Below are 10,109 nucleotides of genomic sequence, written 5' to 3'. Positions count from 1 at the left end.
GCAAATTCAAAACAACAACAACTTTCTCAATTTTTTATTTGTGGGGATTTTAGCTGCTTATCATCATTTCAAGATGTTTGCTGACTGAGGCTGTAAGCAGGGGACTTGGTAAGAGTTTTTTTTCCCCTAATGGTTTTAATAAATTAGATTAGCCATGTCCAAATGTTTAGCGGTTACTTCAGCTTTGAGAGACTTTGCTTTATTGTGTTTTTAAGAAATATGGGAACAAGCTATGGAGTTTTTAGCACGTGCCGTGTCACATGACTTTACCTCACTGATCTATAACACAAGCCAGTACGAGTTATAATTTCCTGCGTATACTTTGTGTCCTTTGTCCTTAAACTTCTCACGTGCACTATTTCCAAGCAGACTTTTCACACTCGTGAAATTTAACCTTCAACCTGGACATTTCCACCAACTTGTCAGGAGTTCAAATGGAGCGTTGGCCAAGCCGCCCAAGCGACCCCTCGTAAAGCAGGAAGGGAAAAAGAAGCATTAACGACACGCCAAAGGCTGGACGGTATGATGTGGATCATGGGGCCTCGTTAGCAACCCGGTTCCACTTATAGCGGCAACCGTGTGCCGCGCGAGCTACTGGATTACCATTCTTTTGACATCTTAAACCGCGACTCTTATTTTAGAGGTTTTACCGCTTGCGTTTGCGACACAGTGGCTCTTTGTGACACACCTCGCCTGCTCCATACGTCGTGCTCCGGAGAGGGCGCCAATAAATAAAAGGGGAACGTAAAAGGGAAGGCCTATGTGTGACAGCAGGTATGACTGTGCCAGATGGATGCTGTATAGATGTCTGCAGCTTGTTTATTACAAGTATATTCTAGGAGAAGAGATCAACCCGAAGTACCCCCCTCCAATGTTACATAACTTGTTGGCTTAGACTGCCAAGACTGCAAGGTTGCAGTATAAATTGGTGCTGATTTTGACTGGCTGTCCGCTTGCTTGACAGTGCGGGCAACTCTAGCACATGTGTGTCTGGGGGGGTGATCTGTTTGCCATGTCATATGGAAGCCGTTTTTGCATTTGGCCGGCTACCTTGTCGAGGTGTGCGTAGTCTTTTTCCTTTCCCCTCAAATGTCCAAGTTTGGATTCTTAAAGCATCTGCGCCTCGTTAAGATATGCAATTTTGCTCCTGACATTAGCTAATGATGCACATCAGCTGCATGATTTGAAGATTTTTTATTCTTTTACTGTGTGATAAAGTATTTGCCGTGTACAGCTTTCATCCCTGATAATGTTCGGATATGATTGGGCACATTCAAACTATCTCACCGTCCTTGTTTGAACTGCTGCACAGGAGCCCAAAAAATCTAAATAAATTACTCCCACATATGTCCTTGCATGTAAACCAAAAATAAGACATTATTAGAAAAATCATAAATAAAAAGTACTAAAAAAAAAAGCATGCATTTAAAAGGTCATACGAGAGTTCCTCGTTTTATTGCCAAATTATATATATATATATCTAGAGAGAGAGAGAGAGAGAGAGAGAGAGAGAGAGAGAGAGAGAGAGAGAGAGAGAGAGAGAGAGAGAAAGAAGTCCAGTGCCTAGGTGCAGTCCACGTGCTTACATATAGTTTCATAAAACATGAGAGTTGAAGTGATGAAGCCACAGATTTGTTTACATTACATTACATGTTGTAACCTTATGATTTACTTATGTTTACGCTACACTTGCTTGGTAGAATTTTGTGAAGTTGTCGTAACGAGCGCTTAAAAGCCTGCAAGTCAAAGAGTTAAGTAAGTTAACAATGCGGATTAAAGTAGATAAATAAACCGTCTGTGCCTTTTTAAATAAAATGGCTGTGCCTTAAAAATCACTCTCATTGCACTTTTGCACCACAGCCCAAAAATACAACAACAAAAACACAGGATATTTCACTTAAACAAACAAATGGCCTAATAAGTGAAAAAGTAATGAACAAAGAGTAAAAAAAAAACATTTATTATGTCTTAAGCAAGCCAGCTCTAATGACCCCTCTTTTATCCTGTTCGAAGCCATTCAAGTCAACCGGCCAGTCGGCTTTGTCAACATTTGGATCCGCAGCTCCCTCCCCAGTCTGTGCAACTCCGGCTGGTCCTCCAACTAGTTGTCACCCTCCATCTACAGTAGCATCTAACGGCCACAGCATTAAGGCGAGCTGGCTCTGGCGAATGTGTTGAAAAAGGTCTCAAAGGAAAGCTGTGCCACAGTGCTCCCCTTTCTGCTGTGCGGCACAAGTAGCTGGTCACCTTCAAGTAACCAAACAAGGCGTAAACCACCACACTTCAAGGCCTGTGGGACGAGGGCGAAAGGACTTCAAAAGACGGAGCGTGCCACTGATGCCAGTGTCCATATGGATGTTTAAACTCGCTCTATCTGTCCTTTTTATTCCAGTTTCGCATTTAGCCGGGCTCCAAGCCAACAGGTGGGAGAATGGGCTACATACCCTACGTGGTTTATGATTATAGGAGGCGCTACTGGCACAGCTTTGCAAGGGTGAACTGAGGACAAACGACGCAAACTTCAGTGCAACCTTAATGTGGGTTTTCTGTTTAAGATGCCAATGCAATTTTCAGTTTGGAAAAAAATGACTATTTAGGGACCACGTTCTCTGCTTTGCTAATTTTTTTTTTTTTTGCCATTCATTTGCAATATGTTTACTTGTGTAGGTCTTCCAGTCCAAAGAGACCCATTACGGTGTAGCTCGAATCACATTACTGGCATTTTAAAAAAAAAATAAAAATCTCAATAAGGTACATTATTTACTCATGGGCTTGATGCTTTTCTTCCCCAGATTTTCTTGCAAAGGCAATCATAAATTGACAGACAGCACGATCATGAGTGAATCATTTGAACACATCATGGTTGAAATGAACCATTAAGTGTCTATTATTGCAGTTGCCTTTTTTTTGTATTTGCACAAGAAAACATCACTATCTCCTGGTGCACTGCAGCCCCCGCCAATTACATTTTCCAGCTCATGCTCAATTTTAGGAATTATCAATTTTTTCTTTGTGTTTCTTTGACTGCTCTTTGTAGCTCTTATTGGCCAATATTTGGTCACTTATAACTCAGTCAAATGGACATTACACGATGTTCTTTAAGACAATATTGAAAAGTGAAGACAACAAAGCATCGTGGGAGGGGGGGTTGGAGGGGGGCTCCTCTGCTATCAGCACATGTTGTGGATTAGCCTGTCGGTGGAGCGTGCTCGTGTCATAATATTGGATCGCACGAGCCACAGTGGTGGTCCTTACAGTACCATGCATGCACACGTGCGCTCTCGCACTTGTATCCTATGAGCTCACCACCAATTTCCTCCCCCAAATCAATCAGCTCATAATCTCATCGACATGAGATTAAACTTCATTCCTCCGCGACAGTCACTTACCTTGACCCAGAGCCGCAGAAGCCAGGAAAGCGAGCAGGAAGGCCGCTGGTTTTAATCCCGACATGGTGCCACTTTGTCACTCAACAGCACAGCGGAACGAACCGGTCCCTGGTCAGGTGTGTGAGATGATGAGAGGTGTCGTCGCCGCTCAGGCAGAAGTTGTTCAGTCGGAGGCGGGAGGCCGGTGGTTTTTAAAAAGATGGAGCAACGTGGGTGCTCGCCAATCCGGCCCCTCTCTGCTCACCATTGGTCAGTTTCAAGCAACATCTGGGTCCCCCGTATCATCTTCCACAAAAAGGTATAAAGGAGGGATCGGGGGCCGGTAATTGGGGGGGGCGGGGGGGGGGGGCACTCACAATAGAGAGTGAGAGGAGGAGAGAGAGGATGCTAAAAATAAAACCGTTATTAAATTGTGGCCTTTTTCTGGAAAGTTACTCAATAAGTGACCCCCACATTCATCGTGGGGGGATACATTCCAGACCCGTTATGTGAAAAGCTGCCATTTACAGAGACATCACAAAAATCATGTTATGAATACAATTTTACCCTTCCTCCACACTTAAATCACATTTGAAATGAATAAAATCCACTTTTGACCGCATTGTAAATGTATTTGAATGCAAAAACAATGCAAGTATCAAATCTGTCCAAAATACTGTGTGCATATTGTAATATGACGTCTCTGTTAGATATGGACCTTTTCAAGGCGGGGCCTGGTGGAGTGGCGCGTGACTTTGGCGAGTCTGCGTGTGAGTGTCTGCGTGTGAGCTGTGGCTCACAGCTGCTCCTGTGTCTGTCTGTGTCTTTTTATTGTTGACCAAGGGACTGAGCCCCACCACAAATAACGAAAATCCATGATTGATGTCTGATTCCTTGAATCTGGATGTTTCCGCTACCTTACAATTACTGTATCATTCATAAAGACCTCCATAGGCCATACTAAGTTTATTCTGCAGTGATATATAGCTCTGCAAGCCACAGCAAAACGACCAGTTCCTCTGATTTTGCCATTTATAGGTACAGTATGTATTTAAGTAAAATGGACATATTTGTTTTATTATGGAAAGTACACACAACATTTCCAAATTCCAAATACAAATATTGTCATTTAGAGCAGTGAAAAATCTGACGTACCCATTTTTGGTATGTTAGATTTTTTCTGAACAGCACTGCGGCCTACCAAGTTCTCACCTAGAACACACACTCTGTAAATAAATACAGTGCAGCTCAGCCTTTGCATAGCGGACCTCATAGCTAGCAAAAAGCTTTTGGCAGGATGTTAAACTCATTTCTGAACTCATAAACCGTAACATAATCTTACTCTACATGTACTGTTTTTTTCAGGGGCTATTTTTAAACAAAAAAAATGTTTTATTGTTCTTAATTCTATAAAATGGGCCTTGACTTTGCAACAACAGGAAGATGCGGGTCATAGGGTGACAGCAGTTCAAAATATCCACAAAGGTTTTTCTGACAGTATTATCAGTATTTGTGGTTTAAATGCTTTTTAAACAGTTCGTCTGATGTTTTATTTGTTTATAGAATTGATTATGGGCCAAATAAAATACGCTCACTGGCCAAATTTGGCCCACTTGCCATAAGTTTCCAACCGCTGGTTTAACGTATTTGAAAAGAAAGTATCCTCAAAATCTAAAAAGTTATGTGTTCACGTGGGCGCTCCAGCAATTTCAGACAGACATAAAAAAGCAACACATCTGCTGCATTCAAACGTTTTTGACGTTCTCTGTCTGCGCTCGGCCTCTGCTTCCACTTGCGGTTTATGCATGTAACGTTTTTAACAGTCACTGATTGCGCGGCGATGTGCTGCCAAAAGAGTGGAAGTGGCGTCATATGTCACGCCGCTCACGAAAAAGTCCACACAAGTGCTTATGCGGCGCAATAGTGGGCTCGTTTGCGGCATGTGAAGCGCAGCTAATGAGGAATGTTGCTTGTTAAAGGCTCGGTTACAGCAAGCATTATATGTGTTTATCTGTTTTACACAGCCGCTGGGATTTTAAAAATAGGGTTATACAATATCCATCCAGCCATCCATTATCTGAACTGTTTATCATCTCATTTTTAATTACTGTAAAACAATCTTAGGTATTGGTAATAATATACAGTACGGTGGTTCAAGGTTATAGACGGCGGGAAATGCACCAGTTTGCAAAACGGCGCAAAAATACAAGAAGGAACGCTCAGTTACTGCCGTACGATAGATACAGGTTTTCATGTGATCGACCTCGGGCTTGAAATTGTTTTTTCTACTTATATTTTATACTACTGTAATTATGACTTTATTCATGCGTTAGCATGGGTTCAGGATGGATTACAGCACATTCCAATTTATGTACAAATCTGGGTTATACCGCCACAGTAGAAAATAATTCAGCCGTTAAGCATGGCACTCTTGGTCAATTCTGATATCACAAACAAATATTGTAAAGAAAAAAAAAAATCATACACAGATATGTGGTGGTACCTTGACTTGAAGTTGAATTTGTTCCGCGACTAAGATGAACACTCAATTTACTTGTTTACAAAATACATTTTCCCAATCAAAATCAATTGAAATGGTATTGATTTCTTCCAGCCCCCAAAAAGCACCACCATTTTTGGGTTACAAAAATAGCATTTTAATGTTTGTTTGTTTGTTTGTTTTTAAAGAGAGAATTGAAATACATACATTACTAATAGCTCATCTATAGAAAGAAAGATGGACTGACGGACATTTAAATTTATTAATCTTCTAAGAGAGAAAAATGTGAATTAAGCTAAAGCAGACAGGTACCGTTCTAATTGTTCAAATTGTTGAAGGAAGGTCAAAAGCACCATCAACAATTTGTTCAGACAATGTTCTTCAAAGTTATTTTTGCGTAATGTAATATTCACATTGTTTCTCCACTTACTTACGTTATTGAAACACAAAACTGTTGTTCGCATTGAGCGTGATGACTCCAACATACCAAAGTCCATCTGTGTAAGCAGACCGAAGCTATGATGAAATCTTTTACTATCCAGAACCACAGTTTTGTAAATAAACACGCTCATCCCCGTACCCTCGAGCTATGTGGATAGAGGATGATTTATTTACATGTGTACGTTGTTTATGCAACGTGAGGTCATGTTTACACTGACCAATTACAGTCTCAATGTTCCGGCAAAGGCCTATTATGCTAATTCGTCCTTGCTGACAAAAGGCATGGTCATCGTAGAGTTACATGTGGCACAAGAACGCATTATTTGTCCTTAACTCATGCACTGCCAGACATTTTCTGACCCTCTTTTACCCTTATGTTTGAAAAAACTTGAAAAAAAACAAATTCCTGGAATTGAATGGTTGGGCTGTGAAAAAAGACAAGTAAATTCGTCAATGGCAGTGAATGAGTTAATCCACTGTGCCCATTGAGATTTGTTGTCAGAAAACTTTTACAATTTTTACATATTTTTTACATTTTTTTTCCTTCACTATTTTAGAAATGTTATGGGATTATTTCTTTAAGCAATGAGATTTCAAATTTGCCTCATCGGGCATCAGTGTCAGTTTTTTTCATCTGATTGGTTGGTCAGAGGAAGCCAAGTTTGACCAAACATATCAGTAGCGATCTGCACACATTAATACATTTAATAATCAGCGTCTCTGGTGAGAATAATGTATTTTAATTTTATGTTGTTCACCAACACAAATACATGTAGAATTGACAATGAGTAGGGATCATTATGCCCAACCCTACTTCGCTTTGCACATTTCTTGAACACTCCTGACCCTTCAATTCCTTCAGGCAGCTGACAGCCAACATTTGTTCATTTAAGTGAACTTTAAAAAAAAAAAAATCACAAATGTCAGAGTGGTGAAAGGCCTTGTTCCCTGACAGCCATGAAAGGCTTTTAGACATTTTTCTAAAACGCATGTCAGCTGACGGGGAGAAAAAGACGATTGACATTCCATTATACTGACTTCTACACATAGGAACACACACTTAGTTTTAGTGCATTAGCATTCAAATTAGACTCCTGTTTGTACAATAAACACCAATGACCTCATTCATTAGGGAGCTTCCCTCGGTCATAATTATTGAAAACAGAAGTTCCATAATGACAGACCTTCCTTTGTCTATGGCTGGTTGTAGGCGGATCTCACCTGTTTATTACCAAATCAAGCCCAGTTGTGGATCAATAAACTAAAGCAAGCATAGCCTGACCTCACGGCTGGATTTAATTGCGACTTTTATTACCCTATTCTCATTTTGTTTGGGTAAATGTGTGTGTGTGTGCTAATCACAACACATTAGAGCAACAGCATTCATTCATCATTCATTTGATTTATGATCATTCAAGTCTTGATGTATTTGTACCACCCGAAAAAAATAAGAGTCATTTTTCCATAATCAATCATGAAATGTAGTCAAATACCTGTCACTAGTTTACAGGCCATCCATCAGTATATTTCCCAATGAGTGTGGGAAATGGGTGTATCCAATCTGGCCATCGAACATAGACAACATAGAACGTGTCCAGGTCGATGCATTTTGTTCTGTTTGCACTGCCATGAAGGAAATTCCAAACGGGAATCATGTAGACGTGTAAGGTAAATCCTGCTGCAGAGAAAATAACATGGATTATTGAAAAGTCAATGACCAAAACTTGAACAATGTTTAAATTCATATTTTATTATTTAGACAACAAGAACTGTTTTTGTAAAAGCAAAAGAAGAAAAACAACGATATTGCTTGAATGCAAACAAACATAAAACAGTGGCACGCTTCAGTATCAACGAAAAATGTTCAGTGAAATATATCTTTTTTGTTAAATAAATCCAACATGTATAATGCTACAGTTCTTATTTGGAGACTGACACGAACACTTCAAGCTTCTCCCTAAAAAGACACCAGGTCACAGGTTCTAAATCCTCCTACTGTCACTGAACAGCAAATGCGACTAAGGCCCGAAAGACACGACTGAGACATTATTGTTTCTCATCTGTAAGATGCTAAACAAGAGACGCTGTCAAAATGCTTCCCGTGCGCTACAGTTCAATGAGAGAGTCTGTGCCCGGGTAATCTGGGAGGTTGAGGTCATATTTTTTCTGGATATCGTAAGGCAGGAAGCGTCCAGCCAAGAAATGCTTTCCCGAGAAACTCATGGCGCACTTCTTTGGTGCCGTCAGAGAGATGAGCACTTCTGGGTTTATCCCGTCCTGACCTGCCTCTTCGACATCCCAACCTGAGAAACAAGAGAGGAGGAGAGATAAACAGATGAGGACTAAATGCGGAGTCCAGTTTACCCACTTTTCCCAGCGGAACGCCATCGGCAGAGGTTCGACAAGTGATTCTCAAAGTGTGAACCACAAAATTAAATGCAAATGAAATGTAATTTGTTTTAATGTACAGTACATTTTTTACTTTTCAGTTCATTTTGAACCACAGTTCTGTTGTTTCACTTTTAGGTGCGGTACAACACATTTGCCTTTAATCATCAATTCTCTCATTGAACAACGTATTTTTTGAGATGGTACTCGGTATTAAAAAAAAAAAGTTTGAGAATCACTGGGCTAGACCAAGGAAAAAAATAGGGCCCCCCAGGAAATTGGAAAACTTACATTAAGACTATCTATGCACCATCACTACCGCATATTGACCGTTTTAACTTCTATTCATTCTTAGAGATATTGGATACCCTCAGCTCTGACAGGCAGCTAGCATAGATCTGGCCACCAAATAATTACGAGAAAAGTAGTGTAAATACATCATGGTTAAAGGGTTTTTTTTATTTTTTGTCATTACTGTGTTGCATGGGGCCTCTTTGCCTGAGGGGCGTCTTGGATCGCCACTCATTTCTGGACCCTTCCTTAAAGAAGGCCTACCCAGTATGAGGTGAAAGCACTTCTTGAACGTTTTTGGGGAAAACACGGAAAAACAGCAAATTCAACAAAAAAGGGAGGTCCATTTGCCTCGATTCCACCTGGATGACTGAGAATCTACATAAACTGTACTTAAAGAAAAGCTCCTTGCTATTTCTTTATTGGTATTGTGACAATTAGTTCAAAATGACTTGGGCAGTTATGCTACTAGGCTAACGATTAGCATACGCTAATGCCAATATGTGTTAGCTGCAACAATCATTCAACTCATTTTACAACCAAAATGTGATTGCGACATTGGCAAATGTGTTCAAACAATCAACATGGCTGAATAATTTTACATTCATATCGTATAATTGCATAATTCCTGAAGCTGTTCAAGCCAGAAAGCAAATACCGCATTTGCCAAATATGAAATTGTGAAGGTGAGAGGTTGCTGACGCTTGCTGTGTATTGTCTGGTTTGTTGGTCACTAGGATTATGCAATAATGACATAGAGTAATTGATTTCCTTCAAAGTTTGTTGAGGGGTGAAAGGAAGGAAGAACAAATTGCTTTTTTTTTGGGATGCCATCACAGAATGTAAAGGGTAGATCCCCGTTCCAATCTCATCCAAGTCTTAAGGCTAATTTCTGATGTACTATGGAAACACACAGAGCGTTCTTCCTGTATTCAGGTCATTCTCTCTGCATTTCTGTCTGCCTCCTTCAAGCACCTGGGGAAGGATGTTGACATTACTGAAAATAGCGTTCAATCAATTACTCTGCAAAACATTTGCAGCTTGTATGCACATACCTCAGGTCAAAAGTTTCCATCATGTCTGTTTCTTAGTGATAATTAACTTCAGTAGTCACTTTTTAA

The 10,109-nt window shown here is 40.3% G+C and overlaps 1 protein-coding gene across 2 annotated transcripts in view; it reads right to left on the bottom strand.

Moving 5' to 3' along the window:
* Positions 1-8,038: 8,038 nt before the first annotated feature.
* yjefn3 (YjeF N-terminal domain containing 3) overlaps positions 8,039-10,109 on the bottom strand; it is a 36,435-nt gene continuing 34,364 nt past the window's right edge. For both annotated transcript variants that reach the window (XM_086048369.1, XM_086048370.1), the window contains exon 6: positions 8,039-8,612. In XM_086048369.1, coding sequence (XP_085904495.1) covers positions 8,416-8,612 — 197 coding nt within the window. In that variant the 3' untranslated portion in view covers positions 8,039-8,415. The remainder of the gene's footprint in view (positions 8,613-10,109) is intronic.

This window comes from Filicampus tigris, chromosome 12 (genome assembly GCF_054856515.1).
Source record: "Filicampus tigris isolate MCC_2025a chromosome 12, RoL_Ftig_1.0, whole genome shotgun sequence".
NCBI lineage: Eukaryota > Metazoa > Chordata > Actinopteri > Syngnathiformes > Syngnathidae > Filicampus > Filicampus tigris.
This window is presented reverse-complemented; position numbering and strand designations above follow the sequence as displayed.